Here is a 20434-nt window from a genome sequence, read left to right as displayed (position 1 = left end):
CCAATCCCCTTGGAATCCTCTGAAATATTGAGGGGGTGATGTTCATAAAGTTGAGTTCTTTACTCGTCAAAGACACTGTTTTAAAACATATTTTCCTTTATTATTTTCCCCTAACCCTACCGTCCCTCCCCTTATTGGAGTAAATGAATGGACAACAACACTTAGGCTTCTACTTCTCGCTTATACATACTATATACATCTTACAGACACAGTATATTACAATAGTTATCTATTGTTTGTTTTTTGTCCCATCCTTCAGCTACCCTCAACCCCTCCCATCTATCTCTGAAGACCATCCAGTTTTGATTTCTATTTGCCATATATTTTTCAACTGTGCTGTTTCACAAAAGTTCTGAACCTATATACACCAACTTTCAAAAGTTTGGGGTCACTTAGAAATGTCCTTGTTTTTGAAAGAAAAGCACATTTTTTGTCCATTAAAATAACATAAAATTGATCAGAAATACAGTGTAGACATTGTTAATGTTGTAAATGACTATTGTAGCTGGAAACGGCTGATTTTTAAAGGAATATCTACATAGGCGTACAGAGGCCCATTATCAGCAACCATCACTCCTGTGTTCCAATGGCACGTTGTGTTGGCTAATCCAAGTTTATCATTTCAAAAGACTAATTGATCATTAGAAAACCCTGTTGCAATTATGTTAGCACAGCTGAAAACTGTTGTGCTGATTGATTAAAGAAGCAATAAAACGGTCCATCTTAAGGAGCATCAGCATTTGTGCCTAGAAGCCCAGCATCCTGGAGTTGCCTCTTCACTGTTGACGTTGAGACTGGTGTTTTGTGGGTCCTATTTAATGAAGCTGCCAGTTGAGGACTTGTGAGGTGTCTGTTTCTCAAACTAGACACTCTAATGTACTTGTCCTCTTGCTCAGTTGTGCACCGGGGCCTCCCACTCCTCTTTCTATTCAAAAACAAGGAGTGATGGTTGGAGTGATGGTTGTTGATAATGGGCCTCTGTACGCCTATGTAGATATTCCATTCAAAATCAGCCATTTCCAGCTACAATAGTCATTTACAACATTAACAATGTCTACACTGTATGTCTGATCAATTTGATGTTATTTTTATGGACAAAAAATGTGCTTTTCTTTCAAAAACAAGGGCATTTCTAAGTGACCCCATACTTTTGAACGGTAGCGTACATTTTACGGACACAGTATATTTTACATTAGTTATCTTGTTGTTATTAGTCCCACCCTTCAGCTCCACTCAACCCCTCCCATCTATCTCTTAACACCATCCAGTTTTCATTTCTAGCTGCCATATATTTTCCCACTGTGCTGTGATGTTTCACAAAAGTTCTGAACTTTTCTATTCTCATAGTTTCTACAGATTGTAAATTAAAGCTACATTTTTTGGCCAAGAGTATTATTATATTATTGATCGATTGACTATGACTTTTTAAAATCACCCAGCAGTGCTCTTTGCAGATTTAGCTCCAGGTAAATGTTGCAATTCTTCAGCCTTTCCTGAACCTGCAACCAAAGCTACATATGGACAGTACCAAAACAAATTATCTAATGATTCTGTCTCTTCACAGCAAAATCTGCAGAGCTGGGATGGTTGTATCCCCCATATAGATAACATTCTGTTGGTTGCAATAATTTTGTATAATCATTTAAATGAAAAAAGTTTTGAATCCAGCCTCGTTTTGTGTATCAGTTCATAAACCATGTGCCATGGATTTGGTACATAGAAAATCTCTTCCCAACTATTTTGCAATCTACACGGCACAGCTGTCTTTTTTCTTCTTCTTTAAATTAATGTGGTATGCGTTTTTTATTCATCACAATTTTCTATAACCAATTTTGGTCTTTAATTGCAGGGCCGACAGACAAGTTCTTTACGTTCTCCCCCTTCCATTTTTGCGGTAATGCTACAATTAGTTGGTTGTAATTTTGGATAGAGCAGACAATCCCATTTGGTTTTGTTAACTGCATGTGTGACATAATTCCACCAGTCCTATTTATGACATAATTTACAAAGATTATACCATTTTTATTTTATTATCAATTAGTATATTTGGGTTTACCCATAATATTTGTGGTAATATTTGTTCTGTCTTTTCTGGTGGATTAAAGTGAAATTGCAACCAACTTTCTATGGCTTGTTTTAAAAATAGCAATATTTTGGAGTTGATTTCATTAAAAAAATGAAAGTGAGCGGTTGTCATCTGAATAAAGGGAAAAAGGCCATTCTTGAACATGGGGACAGACATTATTAATAATCTGCTAGAGAACCAGTTCGGATTTAAGTATAACATTTGTATGACTGAAGCCTTTAGTGAGAGGTCCAATGTTTTAATAGTTAATCATTTCTGCCCTCCGAATTCATATTAATTATATAACTAAGCCAGTTTAATTTTGTCTGACTTGCCTTTCCAAATAAAATGTTATATTTTTTGCTCGTACAATTAAAAAAACTAGTCGCTAGGTGTAGGCAAGGCCATGAGCAAATAGGTCAACTGTGACATGAATAAAGAGTTTATCAGGGAGATTTTTTCACAAATAGACAGATATTTTCAAAGATCTTATCTATTTTTGATAACTTTCTATGAAAATGTATTGTTGTGAGATCATTTATTTATTTGGGGATATGAATACTGAGCAGGGGAACAACTTCCACTGGGGATGGGTACATGTCCCCCCACATTCTGAAAGCAGACATGTCTCTAATTATCTGTGTATATTCCTGCCAAAACACCAAAACCCACTCCTCAAGATGACTAAGAGGCAGAGAGAGAGAGAGAGGCAGAGAAAGAGACAGCAGAGAGAGAGAGGGAGAGAGAGAGGGGGGAGACAGAGAAAGAGACAGGTATAGAGAGAGAGAGGCAGGGAGAGAGAGAGAGGCGGAGAGAGAGAGCGAGAGGGGGAGAGAAAGAGACAGGTAGAGAGAGAGAGAGAGGGCGAGAGAGAGAGGCAGAGAGGCAGAGAGAGAGAGAGGCAGAGAGAGCGGGGGAGAGCGAGAGAGGCAGAGAGAGAGAGGAGGAGAGGGAGAGAGACAGCGAGGGGGAGAGGGAGGGAGAGAGCGACAGAGAGAGGGAGAGAGAGAGGGGGAGGGAGAAAGAGAGGGAGAGTGAGCAGCAGAGCAAGGGAGGGGGAAAGGGAGAGACAGCGAGGGGGAGAGGGAGGGAGAGAGCGACAGAGAGGGTGAGAGCGAGAGAGAGGGGGAGAGAGGGAGAAAGAGAGGGAGAGAGAGCAGCAGAGCGAGGGAGGGAGAGCGAGTGAGAGAGAGGGAGAGAGCGAGAGAACTGTACTACAATATGAATGGAGGAGAACAATCTGTTCTCACAATGATTTTATTGCAGTTCTTTGTAGGTTGGCAGAGGTACAGTTGTTAGGTACAGGAGTACAGTTCTGTTCTTAGTTTTCTGTCACTGTTACTCCTGAGGAAAACGAGATGCCCAAAAGGAGCCTATCATACCTAGCTGGTACAGAAGTCATTGTCAAGAACGTCTGATACTTCAACAAAAGCTAGTGTATAGAGTAGCACTGGTCTTTTATAAACTGAACACTGATCTCAAACCAAGGTTTACTTACACTTCCCTTTTTTTAAATAACCAATCAGCAAACAGGATTAGACCCACCCATTTTATAAATTGGCATAATTGACACCTATAGGGATACAGTGTCACCTTATGCAATGCTTCTGCACTGATAAGACCTATCAAGTCAACGTGATTGGCTGTGAGGGGGCGACAGCAAGCATTGAATACTGTGGTTCTGTATGCATATCTGCAAGATCCGATTATGCCCATTTCATGTTGTCCATTACAAGGGATATCTCGTAACGAGTACGTCACCACGGACAGGAACGGAGACCATGTCAGTAAGAGACACAGCTGCTAGACGAGGGCTGGCAGTAACACCAGGAGATCCAACTCCACCTGTCGTCTGGCTGACGTGGTGATTTGGTACAGTGCACAGCACAACACAGGAGAGAGGAGAGAGATGCTGGAGGAATTCACATTCAGGTAGAGTCCCAAATGACACCCTATTCCCTTTAGAGCGCCCTATTTTTGACCAGAGCCCATAGGGCCTCTGTATAGGTGTTAGGGTGCCATAGCTAATACGGCACCACATGTAATAGGGGCACCATAGGTAATAGTGTTCCATAGGTAATATGGTTCCATAGGTAATAGGGAGCCATAGGTAATAGGGTGCCATAGGTAATAGGGTGCCATAGGTAATAGGGTGCCATAGGTAATAGGGTGCCATAGGTAATAGGGTGCCACAGGTAATATGGCCTCTGCATAGGTAATAGGATGCCATATGTAACAGGGTGCCAGAGGTAATAGGGTGCCATAGGTAATAGGGGCACCATAGGAAATAGGGTGCCATAGGCAATAGTGTTCCATAGGTAATATGGTTCCATAGGTAATAGGGAGCCATAGGTAATATGGTTCCATAGGTAATAGGGTGCCATAGGTAATAGGGTGCCATAGGTAATAGGGTGCCATAGGTAATAGGGGCACCATAGGAAATAGGGTGCCACAGGTAATAGGGTGCCATAGGTAAAGGGCCTCTTTATAGGTAATATGATTCCATAGGTAATAGGGTGACATAGGTAATAGGTGCCATAGGTAATATGGTGCCATAGGTAATATGGTGCCATAGGTAATAAGGTCACTAAATAGGTAATAGGGCGCCATAGGTAATAGGGTGCCATAGGTAAACAGGGTACCATAGGCAATATGGTCTCTGCATAGGTAATAGTGCGCTATAGGTAATAGGGCCTCTGTATAGGTAATAGGATGCCATAGGTAATAGGGTGCCATAGGTAATAGGCCCTCTGTATAGGTAATAGGGCACCATAGGTAATAGGGTGCCATAGGCAATAGGCCCTCTGTATAGGTAATAGGGCACCATAGGTAATAGGGTGCCATAGGTAATAGGGCCTCTGTATAGGTAATAGGGTGCCATAGGTAATAAGGTGCCATAGGAAATAAGGCCTCTGTGTAGGTAATACGGCACCATGGGTAATAGGGCCTTTGTATAGGTAATAGGGCGCCACCTGGGTTTCATCCTCAGTGATAGAAGGTGTGGTGCTGACTGTGTTGCAATGTGTCACTGAACAGATTATAGAGGCATGACCGAAGCTAAAGTCAACCACACATCCACAGCCGGATGGAATAGAAACTGGAAAGTACATTATTTCACACCATTGGAGTAGTTGAAAACAACCCACCCTGAACCTCTATTCTCATCTCATCTCCTCTACTATCACTCTTCTTAGTACACAGCAGACAGCCACCACAGCAGACAGCCACCACAGCAGACAGCCACCACAGCAGACAGCCACCACAGCAGACAGCCACCACAGGAGACAGCCACCACAGCAGACAGCCACCACAGCAGACAGCCACCACAGCAGACAGCCACCACAGGAGACAGCCACCACAGCAGACAGCCACCACAGGAGACAGCCACCACAGCAGACAGCCACCACAGCAGACAGCCACCACAGCAGACAGCCACCACAGCAGACAGCCACCACAGGAGACAGCCACCACAGCAGACAGCCACCACAGCAGACAGCCACCACAGGAGACAGCCACCACAGGAGACAGCCACCACAGGAGACAAACACCACAGGAGACAGCCACCACAGCAGACAGCCACCACAGGAGACAGCCACCACAGCAGACAGACTCCACAGGAGACAAACACCACAGGAGACAGCCACCACAGCAGATAGACACCCCACCACAGAAGACAGACTCCACAGGAGACAAACACCACAGGAGACAAACACCACAGCAGACAGCCACCACAGGAGACAGCCACCACAGCAGATAGACACCCCACCACAGCAGACAGACTCCACAGGAGACAAACACCACAGGAGACAGTCACCACAGGAGACAGCCACCACAGCAGACAGACAGCACAGGAGACAGCCACCACAGGAGACAGCCACCACAGCAGACAGCCACCACAGGAGACAGCCACCACAGGAGACAGCCACCACAGCAGACAGCCACCACAGCAGACAGCCACCACAGGAGACAGCCACCACAGCAGATAGACACCCCACCACAGCAGACAGACTCCACAGGAGACAAACACCACAGCAGACAGCCACCACAGGAGACAGCCACCACAACAGATAGACACCCCACCACAGCAGACAGACTCCACAGGAGACAAACACCACAGGAGACAAACACCACAGGAGACAGCCACCACAGGAGACAGCCACCACAGGACAGCCACCACAGGAGATGGAGACAGCCACCACAGCAGACAGCCACCCCATCACAGCAGACAGACACCCCACCACAGCAGACAGACACCCCACCACAGCAGACAGACTCCACAGGAGGCATACACCACAGGAGACAGCCACCACAGGAGACAGCCACCACAGCAGACAGCCACCACAGCAGACAGACAGCGCAGGAGACAGCCACCACAGGAGACAGCCACCACAGCAGACAGCCACCACAGGAGACAGCCACCACAGCAGACAGCCACCACAGGAGACAGCCACCACAGGAGACAGCCACCACAGCAGACAGCCACCACAGCAGATAGACACCCCACCACAGCAGACAGACTCCACAGGAGACAAACACCACAGCAGACAGCCACCACAGGAGACAGCCACCACAGCAGATAGACACCCCACCACAGCAGACAGACTCCACAGGAGACAAACACCACAGGAGACAAACACCACAGGAGACAGCCACCACAGGAGACAGCCACCACAGGAGACAGCCACCACAGGAGACAGCCACCACAGGAGATGGAGACAGCCATCACAGCAGACAGCCACCCCACCACAGCAGACAGACACCCCACCACAGCAGACAGACTCCACAGGAGGCATACACCACAGGAGACAGCCACCACAGGAGACAGCCATCACAGCAGACAGACAGCCACCACAGCAGACAGACGCCACGGGAAACGGACTCCACGGGAGACGGACGCCACGGGAGACGGACGCCAGAGCAGACAGACAGCAACCACAGCAGACAGACAGCAACCACATTAGACAGACAGCAACCACAGCAGACAGACAGCAACCACAGCAGACAGACAGCAACCACAGAAGACAGACAGCAACCACAGAAGACAGACAGCAACCACAGAAGACAGACAGCAACCACAACATACTGCCACCAGAGCAGACTGCCACCACTGGAGAAAGCCACAACAGGAGACAGCCACCACCACAGGAGACAGACACCACAACAGACAGACAGCACAGCAGACAGACAGCACAGCAGACAGACATACATCACATGAGCAAGACAGACACCACAGCAGACAGACAGACACCACAGCAGACGGACAGACACCACAGCAGACGGACAGACACCACAGCAGACAGACACCACAGGAGACAGCCACCACAGGAGACAGCCACCACAGCAGACAGCCACCACAGGAGACAGCCACCACAGCAGACAGCCACCACAGGAGACAGCCACCACAGGAGACAGCCACCACAGCAGATAGACACCCCACCACAGCAGACAGACTCCACAGGAGACAAACACCACAGCAGACAGCCACCACAGGAGACAGCCACCACAGCAGATAGACACCCCACCACAGCAGACAGACTCCACAGGAGACAAACACCACAGGAGACAAACACCACAGGAGACAGCCACCACAGGAGACAGCCACCACAGGAGACAGCCACCACAGGAGACAGCCACCACAGGAGATGGAGACAGCCATCACAGCAGACAGCCACCCCACCACAGCAGACAGACACCCCACCACAGCAGACAGACTCCACAGGAGGCATACACCACAGGAGACAGCCACCACAGGAGACAGCCATCACAGCAGACAGACAGCCACCACAGCAGACAGACGCCACGGGAAACGGACTCCACGGGAGACGGACGCCACGGGAGACGGACGCCAGAGCAGACAGACAGCAACCACAGCAGACAGACAGCAACCACATTAGACAGACAGCAACCACAGCAGACAGACAGCAACCACAGCAGACAGACAGCAACCACAGAAGACAGACAGCAACCACAGAAGACAGACAGCAACCACAGAAGACAGACAGCAACCACAGAAGACAGACAGCAACCACAACATACTGCCACCAGAGCAGACTGCCACCACTGGAGAAAGCCACAACAGGAGACAGCCACCACCACAGGAGACAGACACCACAGCAGACAGACAGCACAGCAGACAGACAGCACAGCAGACAGACATACATCACATGAGCAAGACAGACACCACAGCAGACAGACAGACACCACAGCAGACGGACAGACACCACAGCAGACGGACAGACACCACAGCAGACAGACACCACAGGAGACAGACACCACAGGAGACAGACACCACAGGAGACAGACACCACAGCAGACAGCCACCACAGCAGACAGCCACCACAGCAGACAGCCACCACAGCAGACAGCCACCACAGCAGACAGCCACCACAGCAGACAGCCACCACAGCAGACAGCCACCACAGGAGACAGCCACCACAGCAGACAGCCACCACAGCAGACAGCCACCACAGGAGACAGCCACCACAGGAGACAGCCACCACAGGAGACAAACACCACAGCAGACAGCCACCACAGGAGACAGCCACCACAGCAGATAGACACCCCACCACAGAAGACAGACTCCACAGGAGACAAACACCACAGGAGACAAACACCACAGCAGACAGCCACCACAGGAGACAGCCACCACAGCAGATAGACACCCCACCACAGCAGACAGACTCCACAGGAGACAAACACCACAGGAGACAGTCACCACAGGAGACAGCCACCACAGCAGACAGCCACCACAGCAGACAGACAGCACAGGAGACAGCCACCACAGGAGACAGCCACCACAGCAGACAGCCACCACAGGAGACAGCCACCACAGCAGACAGCCACCACAGCAGACAGCCACCACAGGAGACAGCCACCACAGCAGATAGACACCCCACCACAGCAGACAGACTCCACAGGAGACAAACACCACAGCAGACAGCCACCACAGGAGACAGCCACCACAGCAGATAGACACCCCACCACAGCAGACAGACTCCACAGGAGACAAACACCACAGGAGACAGCCACCACAGGAGACAGCCACCACAGGAGACAGCCACCACAGGAGACAGCCACCACAGGAGATGGAGACAGCCACCACAGCAGACAGCCACCCCACCACAGCAGACAGCCACCCCACCACAGCAGACAGACACCCCACCACAGCAGACAGACACCCCACCACAGCAGACAGACTCCACAGGAGGCATACACCACAGGAGACAGCCACCACAGGAGACAGCCATCACAGCAGACAGACAGCCACCACAGCAGACAGACGCCACGGGAAACGGACTCCACGGGAGACGGACGCCACGGGAGACGGACGCCAGAGCAGACAGACAGCAACCACAGCAGACAGACAGCAACCACATTAGACAGACAGCAACCACAGCAGACAGACAGCAACCACAGCAGACAGACAGCAACCACAGAAGACAGACAGCAACCACAGAAGACAGACAGCAACCACAGAAGACAGACAGCAACCACAACATACTGCCACCAGAGCAGACTGCCACCACTGGAGAAAGCCACAACAGGAGACAGCCACCACCACAGGAGACAGACACCACAGCAGACAGACAGCACAGCAGACAGACATACATCACATGAGCAAGACAGACACCACAGCAGACAGACAGACACCACAGCAGACGGACAGACACCACAGCAGACGGACACCACAGGAGACAGACACCACAGGAGACAGACACCACAGCAGACAGACACCACAGCAGACGGACACCACAGGAGACGGACACCAACCACAGCAGACAGACAGCAACCACAGAAGACAGACAGCAACCACAGAAGACAGACAGCAACCACAACATACTGCCACCAGAGCAGACTGCCACCACTGGAGAAAGCCACAACAGGAGACAGACACCACAGCAGACAGACAGCACAGCAGACAGACAGCACAGCAGACAGACAGCACAGCAGACAGACATACATCACATGAGCAAGACAGACACCACAGCAGACAGACAGACACCACAGCAGACGGACAGACACCACAGCAGACGGACAGACACCACAGGAGACGGACAGACACCACAGCAGACAGACACCACAGCAGACAGACACCACAGGAGACGGACACCACAGGAGACGGACACCACAGGAGACAGACACCACAGCAGACAGACACCACAGCAGACGGTCAGACACCACAGCAGACAGACACCACAGCAGACAGCCACCACAGGAGACATACACCACAGGAGACATACACCACAGGAGACAGACAGACAGACACCACAGCAGACAGACAGACACCACAGCAGACAGACAGATACCACAGCAGACAGACAGACACCACAGCAGACAGACAGACACCACAGCAGACAGACACCACAGCAGACAGACAGACACCACAGCAGAGAGAAAGACACAACAGCAGACAGACAGATACCACAGCAGACAGGCATACATCACATGAGACGGACACCACAGCACAGACATACACCACATCACAGACAGACACCACAGCAGACGGACACCTTAGTAGACGGACACCACAGCAGATGGACAGACACCACAGCAGACGGTCAGACACCACAGCAGACGGTCACCACAGCAGACGACACCACAGGAGACCGACACCACAGCAGACCGACACCACAGCAGACTGCCACCACTGGAGAAAGCCACAACAGGAGACAGACACCACAGCAGACAGACAGCACAGCAGACAGACAGCACAGCAGACAGACAGCACAGCAGACAGACATACATCACATGAGCAAGACAGACACCACAGCAGACAGACAGACAGACACCACAGCAGACGGACAGACACCACAGCAGACGGACAGACACCACAAGAGACGGACACCACAGGAGACAGACACCACAGCAGACAGACACCACAGCAGACGGACACCACAGGAGACAGACACCACAGCAGACGGTCAGACACCACAGCAGACAGCCACCACAGGAGACATACACCACAGGAGACATACACCACAGGAGACAGACAGACACCACAGCAGACAGACACCACAGCAGACAGACAGACACCACAGCAGACAGACAGACACCACAGCAGACAGACAGACACCACAGCAGACAGACAGATACCACAGCAGACAGGCATACATCACATGAGACGGACACCACAGCAGACAGATGGACACCACAGCACAGACATACACCACATCACAGACAGACACCACAGCAGACGGACACCTTAGTAGACGGACACCACAGCAGATGGACAGACACCACAGCAGACGGTCAGACACCACAGCAGACGGTCACCACAGCAGACGACACCACAGGAGACCGACACCACAGGAGACCGACACCACAGCAGACCGACACCACAGCAGACCGACACCACAGCAGACATACACCACAGCAGACATACACCACAGCAGACATACACCACAGCAGACATACACCACAGCAGACAGACACCACAGACTGACTCCACAGGAGAAGGTAGGTGAGTAGAGGGAGAAGTCAAGGAGGCAGCATCACCAGCATTACTATTATCACATAATGCAAAAGCAGACTAATATTGGAATATTCTCACAAATGTGTCCTGTTATTCCAATACATGATACCATGAATGACCTTCCCATCAGCTGGACCCATAACTTCCTCTGAGGGTAGAGTGAGGGCAGAGGGGTCTCGTGTGGCTCAGTTGGCAGAGCATGGGTTAGCAGAGCATGGGTTGTGGGTTAGATTCCCACGAGGGACCAGTATGGGGAAAAAGTACAGAAATGTAACCACTCTGGATAAGAGCATCTGCTAAATGACTGAAACATAAAGCAGTATTCACTTTTTGAGCGACCGAATAAAATGCAACAAATTGCAATTAAAATACAGAGTAGCTTTATTTATAGAATACAGCATCAGTTTTTGCAAAAATAGTTCTATCATAGACAAAAAAACTGCAACCCCAATGACACACTATTCACTATACACTGAGTGTACAAAACATTAGGAACACCAGCTCTTTCCATGACATAGACTGACCAGGTGAATCCAGGTGAAAGCTATGATCCCTTATTGATGTCACTTGTTAAATCCACGTCAATCAGTGTATATGAAAGGGAGGAGTCAGGTTAAAGAAGGAGTTTTAAGCCTTGAGACAACTGAGACATGGATTATTTATCTGTGCCATTCAGAGGGTGAATGGACAAGACAAAAGATTGAAGTGCCTTTGAGCGCGGTATGGGTGTAGGTGCGAGGCGCACCGGTTTGAGAGGATTAAAAACTGTGGGAAGAATTGGAGTCAACATGGGCCAGCATCCCTGTGGAACGCTTTTGATACCTTGGAGTGTCCATGCCCCGACGAATTGAGGCTGTTCTGAGGGCAAAAGGGGGCGCAACTCAAAATTAGGCAGGTGCTCTTAATGTTTTGTACATTTAGTGTATAGTGCACTATATTTGACCAGGGCCCCATCCCAGTTTATAGTAACAGAGTCTCCAAGACATATATTAACTAGCAGAAGTGTCCCGATGAAAACAGTAAAGACAGGACAAGATGAAACAGCGTGAAAATTAAATAGGCGAGACTTGTCATAATAATAAACAGCATATTGTGTTCAGGAAGAAGGAAAAACGACCTATTGAAACATGCGATGCATAATGTGAGGGTGTGGAAATACCATGCCAAGTGTTTTCTCTTTATTTATTTTCAAATAAAAATGTCCTCAAAGTGAATGTTCAAATAAAAATGTAAGAAACCAAACCGAAAAGGAGAACAAACAGCACACTGGGAACAGACATCTAGTTTCGATTTACATGTGGTCAAGTTGTCAAATAATGTGAATTAAACGTGAAATTAACAAAACATTTCACCATGTCATTTGATTTAGGTTAAAAGTTGGGTGGGAAAAAAAATACGAAATTGCCTTACGTGTTGACTTGTTTTTAAATCCAATCAGTTTTCTGTGTTGATAACGTCATCACATTGAATTATTGGGTTGAAATGATGTGGAAACAACGTTGATTCAACCAGTATTTGTCCAGTGGGAAGAAATTGGTCATCTACTTTTATTCTCTGATCAGAATGGACAGTAATTCAGGATTACACGTAACAATGTGGAAGTGAATTAGCTAGTCCCCGATCCGTTTATATCATCTTGTGAACTCAAACAGACTGGGACCAAGGCTAGAAGTGATTGGAATGCATATAAAGAAAAAGCATGTTTGTTTTCAACTGTCCCTCCTACTCTGGGAATGTCGGTGTCAACTATCTATCAGTATTTATAAATGTAATGCAGGGATGGGCACCTTTGATGGGGGTGGGGGCCACAACAAATCTGAAATCATCATGAGAGACTGCAGTGGCTAACGGATCTGCGTACCCACATCCATACCCACACATGTAGTCAGAGCTACATTTTGTTGTTCGTGGCCCCCTTCTTGACAGTGGAGATAATCTATATAGATCTTTTTTTAGTGTTAAATTCCTGCAATTATACACATTTTGCCATGAGGCATAGAGAAAATGTTGCACTTTTAAAGCAAGTTTGATGCAATTCTACACTTCTTGCCATGTGGAGTAGAGAACATTTTGCAATTTTATAACTAATTCCATGCAATTCTACTCATTTTGCTGTGGTGCGGAGAGAAAGATTTGCAGTTTTTAAGATAATTTCCTGCAATTCTACACATATTGTTAATATCCATGGGCACCCTCAGTCTGTAATTTCACCATGATTACTACAAGTTTAGATAGCTGGATAGACTAATTTACCAATCTAAAAAATGTAAATTGACATGGGCTAATTCATTGACTGTCAGTGACTGACATAAGACAAAAACTGCTGATGCACAACCACATTTCAAAATTGCACCTTGTGTATTCTACTATTCTTACTCTCAACAGTAAGTTGAGACCCCGACTGAGTTCAAATTTTTGAAATGTGTTACTATTTATTACTTTTTCCGTTTTTGGAAATGAATCCCCGGGCCTACAAAAGGGGGGCCGCGGTCCCTGATCGAATGCAAAATGTAGGGACATAAACATACATTTGAGTAAAGTACATACACGTGAATGAAATGGGTTATGTCCCAAATAGCACCTCACTCCCTATACTGTACAGTGCACTACTTTGGATTACAGCCTTATGGGTGCTGGTCAAAAGTAGTGCACTATAAAGGGAATAGGGTGCCATTTGAGACGTAGGCATGAACTATGATGCTTGAAACTTAACAAGGTTCATCCTGGTAATGTCTTTGATAGGCCATTGTGAAGCGGATTTACAAAATATTTAAATGGACACGGATTTCCTGATTTATCAATAACTCAGCCATCTCTTAACTTTAAGGCTTCCCGAGTGGCTAGTCGCTACAGACCCTTGTTTGATTCCAGCCAGTATCACAACCGGCCGTGAATGGGAGTACCATAGGGCGGCGCACAATTGGCCCAGCGTCGTCCGGGTTTGGCCGGGGGCAGGCCGTCATTGTAAATAAGAATTTGTTCTTAACTGAATTGCCAGGTTAAATATATATATATATCTATATAAATATATATATATTTTTAAATGTGTGTTTCTTTGTTGGTGAAATGGTGCTTTATTTATTTAAACAGCTCAGGACATCTGCTGGTATATGTAACATGTACGTAAAAATTTAATTTCCATGACTTGTTCTGTCCGTTTCTATGCAATTACACACTTTGTTGACCACATCTCCAACTCATCAAGCATTGAAAAAAAACCCTGCAGTACAATGAAAATATTTACTGCAAGACTGCTAGGTTCCTCTAACCTTCTTTGTCTGCATCAATAGGAATCATATGCCTATTTTTCACATATATATTTTATAACACATACACTACCGTTCAAAAGTTTGGGGTCACTTAGAAATGTCCTTGTTTTTGAAAGCATTTTTTTTGTCCATTAAAATAACATAAAATTGTTCAGAAATACAGTGTAGACATGGTTAATGTTGTAAATGACTATTGTAGCATATTCACATACACACATTGTTTGGTGTGTATTCCCCAATCACTGATGTCAAACTGATGAAATTAAGTTGTGTAAAGTACCTTTCACTTTGTTTTAATACTTGTCAATGTAAAGATACCTTTTCATAGTAAAACTGGAAGAATTTAAATAACCTCAAGCCTTTGAGAAATGAGTAGATGTGCCCTTGCTGAATCGCTACCAAATTGTTGTGGATTGTCTTCATATTATCATGCCCTTCCCCACCCAGACCCAGATCAATCAAAAAGACATGAGATCCCTCTCAAGAGTACCTCGGCAGTAAGTTCAACATTCTGGTCAATTCCTATATCCTAACAAATCAACGTTCCCATAATCCCCCTCTGTAATGCTTCCTTAGGGCAGTATTCTGACTTGAGATCCGCAACCTTAACTCAGATTTCCGTGCAAATCGCCCATTGACGTCAATGAATGATTTACACAGAAATCCAAGTTACTTGTGCCTTTTTCAACTCTGAATGGTTCCCCATAGTAACCAGATGGAACCTAAACACAGCAGAGAGACAGGGAGACATTTATAAACTATACTGTAGCAATGGGGTGGTAGTTGGGTCTAGGTCTAATCAGACTTGTCCTTTTTCTTTGGTGTAACTTTACTGGCTACAGCAGACCCTACCGCCCCCACTCCTCCCGTCACCATGGAAACGCTTCCCTTGACCAATCCCACGCCGGCGGCCGGCACACTGGTCACCACCGTCTTGGTGATGTCATAGCTCTTACAGCCCACCCAGGCCACGCCTCCCCATGTCGCTCCGACCGCCCCTCTGGTCATGTTGAAGAGACCGCCGGTCACCCTCCAGATTACCCCCGCCTCGGTCTTAGGGTGGTCCTTCTCTCTGTCTGTAGGGGGGAGGGGTGGGAGAGAGAAAGAGAGAGGCAGGGAAAGGAAGAGGGAGAGAGAAAGAGGCAGGGAAAGGGAAAGGGAGAGGGAGAGAGAAAGAGATTGAGAGAGAGAGAAAGACAAAGAGAACGTAAAAAAAACATAATTTATAGATTCATCATTTGTGTTTAGGTGCCTGAAAGAAAGTTCCAGATGAAAGCTTTCCATGAGTTTTCTCAATGGTGTTTATAGCGGTAGACGTTAAACAGAGGAAAACAAAGTAGATTAACATTCCCTCAGAGGAACAAACAGGACCACTGACTACAATAACGCCAATCCATCAATCCCAAATAGCTTTTTATTCCCTACATAGTGGACAACTTTTGACCTGGGCCTAATGAGGCTCTGGTCAAAAGTAGTGCACTATGTAGGGAATAGGGTGCCATTTGGGATGCAAAGGGACGCTGGGAAATGTAAGATTGATGTATTGGAGTTATTGTAGTCAGTGGTCCTCCCTAAAGTACAACATCTCAATACGAAGATTAATGTCACATATCTGATATTTATATCTACATGTAGCCTAGCGGTTAGAGCATTGGGCCAGTAACCGAAAGGTTGCTGGTTCAAATCCCCAAGCCGGCTAAGTGAAAAATCTGTCGATGTGCCCTTGAGCAAGGCACGCAACCCTAATTGCTCCTGTAAGTCGCTCTGCATAAGAGCTTCTGCTAAATGACTCAAATGTGAAATGTACCTAGGGATGGAGGAGAACGTTCTTGTCTGCTCTAAAGCCTCAGATCTACATGACCTGGCTGATGACTCAAGAGTTCACATTATTATCTCTCATTCTGTTAACATCTCCTATTTCAGTCCCAATATAATTGCTAGGGTTTACCACCTGGTCACTGATAATAGGGACAGTTTTCCTTCACAGTGGAATACAAGCCTGTTTATATAAAAAGCTTAGTAGTGGAAACTTCGCTCTATAGCTTGGGGAAAATAAAGGCACCTATAAAATGGGTTATGGTGTTTATGGTCTATGTATGGTGTGTGGCTGTAGTGAACCACAACGCATGTCCATGGTTGTTTTCACTGCTTACAGCTGAAAGACTTTCAAAGTGAATGACACTAAAGTGGTTGTCTGAGTCATAGGCCAAGGCTTTAAAATATGGACAGAAAAAGCTTTTAAAAGAAACTTTGTGAGAGAGGAACAGAGAGAGAGAGACAGAGCGAGAGAGAGCGAGAGAGAGCGAGAGAGAGGTCCTTGAACTTGTAATGGTACTCTCCAAAGTGTACCACACTAATAAATGTCTAGTGAAGTCATTATCATTCCCTGATTAATGCATCGTCATTTTTGGGTGAATCTAGTCCATTGACTGCACTGTGCAGTAAAAAGGCCTTTACGGCCACATCACCCAATCTCCCCATAGCCCAGAAATCATATACCACTCCACCCTAGCAGATAAAGTAGTCCCTGTCACATCTTTGCATGATTTGACACAGTTCTGTTTATTTCCCCCTCTCAATCCAAGCAGAACATTGGAGGTGACAGTTCTGTATGTCTTCCAGCTCCATTCCCCCCCCCACCCCATTTTGGCTTGACAAAACATGCATTAACTAATGTACTGTGGTAACTAGCGAGGGGTGAGTGGGAGAGAGACACTCAGCCAGAGTGAGCTGTTCATGTCATCCCTTTTTGTCTTTATAAAAAAAAACTTAAGATCCTGCTCCTGCTCCCTCCTGCTCCTCCTCCTCCCTCCTTAAAAAATAATATTCAATAGGCCTTCTATTCAATAGCCACCTGGAATATGCCTACTACAATAGCATATAGGCCAAATGTTCAATAGCTTCCTATCCACATGAGGTACAGATATAATGGGCTCCTGTAAGGGGTGCGTAACTGGCGGCAGGGAAGTCAGGCGCAGGAGAGCAAAACTGGGTCATCAACGGAGCAGTTTTATTCATAAAACCACCGGAACCAGAACAATAAACAAATGGGTACAAAACCCGTCGCGCACCAGAGAAAACGTGCACATGCACTTACAATAAACAATTCCGCACAAAGACATGGGGGGAACAGAGGGTTAAATACACAACATGTAATGAGGGAAATTGAGACCAGGTGTGTGAGAAGACAAGACAAAACAAATGGAAAATGAAAAGTGGATCGATGATGGCTAGAAGACCGCCGAGTGCCGCCCGCCGAGTGCCGCCCGCCGAGTGCCGCCCGAACAAGGAGAGGAACCGACTTTGGCGGAAGTCGTGACAGCTCCTGAGTGGAGCAGCGGTCTAAGGCACTGCATCTCAGTGCTAGAGGCGCCACTACAGACCCTGGTTCGATTCCAGGTTGTATCACAACCGGCCGGGATTGGGAGTCCCATAGGGCGGTGCACAATTGGCCCAGCGTCGTCCAGGTTAGGGTTTGGCCGGGGTAGGCCAAGAATTTGTTCTTAACTGACTTGCCTATTTAAATAAAGGTTACATTTAAAAATTATATATATATAAAACCAACTGCGTATTAATTTGTAGGCATGACAACAAATTCTGTCTCTTTAAATATATGGGTTTCTGGATTGACGAGAAGCTATCTTTCAGAAAACATATTGATGAGTTAGTTAAGAATCAAATCATTCAGTAAACATTCACTACGGTTATTGACTATGGTGATATTGTTTATATGAATACCGGTGCCACTGTATTGAAGGCACTGGACGCAGTTTATCATAGCACACAACGCTTTATTACGGGTGATAGGTTCTTTACACATCATCCCTCCTTGAAGTCTCCTAGATCGATGCATTGCACTCTTTTTCTTTATAAAGCCCTCAGCCATACAGTACACTTCCACCATACCTTACTTCATTGTTAACCTGCAGATGTATGAGCTACCAGACTCGGTTTCAGGGATGGCTAAATCTGGAGATTCCTTCGATCTCCACTGAGTTAGTTAAATCTGTTTTTAGTTTCTTTGCACCTTACTTGTGGAATAATCTCCAATGCTCTCTAAAATTGGAAGAGTTGGTGCCTCTAGGGCAATTCAGATGGCTGATTGAGGACCTTTTTACTAAAGAATGTGTTTGTTTTATATGATTGTGTTGCTTTTCGTGTATTGATGTGTCTGTGTATATTGAGTTGTAAATTGATGTGTGTAGGGAAGGGAGATACCTCGTCGGTTGCACAACTGAACACATTCAACTGAAATGTGTCTTCCGCATTTAACCTCTTTATCAGAGAGGTGCAGGGGGCTGCCGATATCCACGTCCACGGCATCGGCGCCCGGGGAGCAGTTGTTGTTCCGGGGTTAACTGCCTTGCTTAAGGGCAGAACGGCAGATTGTTCCAACTTGCCGGCTTGGGGATTCAAACCAGTGAGCTTTCGGTTTCTGGCCCAAAGCTCTTAACCACTAGGCCACATGCCACCCATATAGTGTATATTGATGTGTATGTTTGATACAGGGCTCTTCTATAAAAGAGACCTTGGTCTCAGTATGACTCCCTGTCAAGGTAAAAATAATAATACAAATATACAAATACAAGTGTGTTGGCAGGGCTGTTACCATTATGCTATTTTAGACATCTTTATCTGTGGCTGAAAGAATCACATCCATACAGCACCTCCTACACGCTGTCACCATCTTTACCACGTCAACCTGCGGCTCTGAATGGTGGTAGATCTGTAGTAGACCTGTATTCATAGCCACAGCAGAGGGTAGGTCTGCACCGCAAAGGGCCCTGGTTAAAAGTAGCACACTATATAAGAAATAGGGTGCCATTTGGGAAGTGTGCCCTAGATCTCTTTTTTGCTGTGAACCCTCAAACAGAGGCTTCTCATGAACAATACTGGAGGCCAAGACACCAACAGCAACTGTCACTAACACTCAGTACCATCTCATCCCTGAGCTGTGAGCTATAGTGTATAACTGATCAAAATACACCTTATGGAACAGCGGGAACCGTGAAGAGACACACACTCAGGCACAGACACACACACAGACACACACACACACACACACACACACACACACACACACACACACACGCACACACACACACACACACACACACACACACACGCACACACACACACACACACACACACACACACATGTACACATGGATTTTGCATTGCAAATACGTGGTAGTAGAGTAGTGGCCTGAGGGAAAACAAAGTGTTGTGAAAAGTGTTATGAAATGTAATAAGTTAAATTGTATATAACTGCCTTAATGTTGCTGGACCCCAGGAAGTGTATCTGCTGCCTTGACAGGAACTAATATGGATCCATAATAAACCCCAAGAAGAGTTGCTGCTGCCTTGGCAGGAACTAATGGGGATCCATAATAAATACAAATACAAATAGTAGAATGTCACAACCTTACACCTCCTAAGCAACACCATAACGTGCTACATCGTTAAGAGTACAAGGAATTCTGTATGAATTCTCTGGAGACGTACATCATGTTGCCATCAAACACAAAACATTAACCCACTGTGAGTCAACAACACTCATGTCTATTAATATCTAATATGACTATGGCTCTAAACAGGGCTTCAGACAACACAGATGACACATTCTGA

The 20434-nt window shown here is 46.7% G+C and overlaps 1 protein-coding gene across 1 annotated transcript in view; it reads right to left on the bottom strand.

The window, feature by feature from the left end:
- Positions 1-13844: 13844 nt before the first annotated feature.
- LOC120066347 (transmembrane protein 263-like) overlaps positions 13845-20434 on the bottom strand; it is a 44750-nt gene continuing 38160 nt past the window's right edge. Inside the window, exon 3 of the mRNA XM_039017661.1 lies at positions 13845-15882. Coding sequence (XP_038873589.1) covers positions 15602-15882 — 281 coding nt within the window. The 3' untranslated portion in view covers positions 13845-15601. The remainder of the gene's footprint in view (positions 15883-20434) is intronic.

This window comes from Salvelinus namaycush, chromosome 21 (assembly GCF_016432855.1).
Source record: "Salvelinus namaycush isolate Seneca chromosome 21, SaNama_1.0, whole genome shotgun sequence".
NCBI classification, from domain to species: domain Eukaryota; kingdom Metazoa; phylum Chordata; class Actinopteri; order Salmoniformes; family Salmonidae; genus Salvelinus; species Salvelinus namaycush.
The sequence above is the reverse complement of the archived record's forward strand: the minus strand, read 5'-3'. Positions and strand labels throughout refer to the sequence as shown.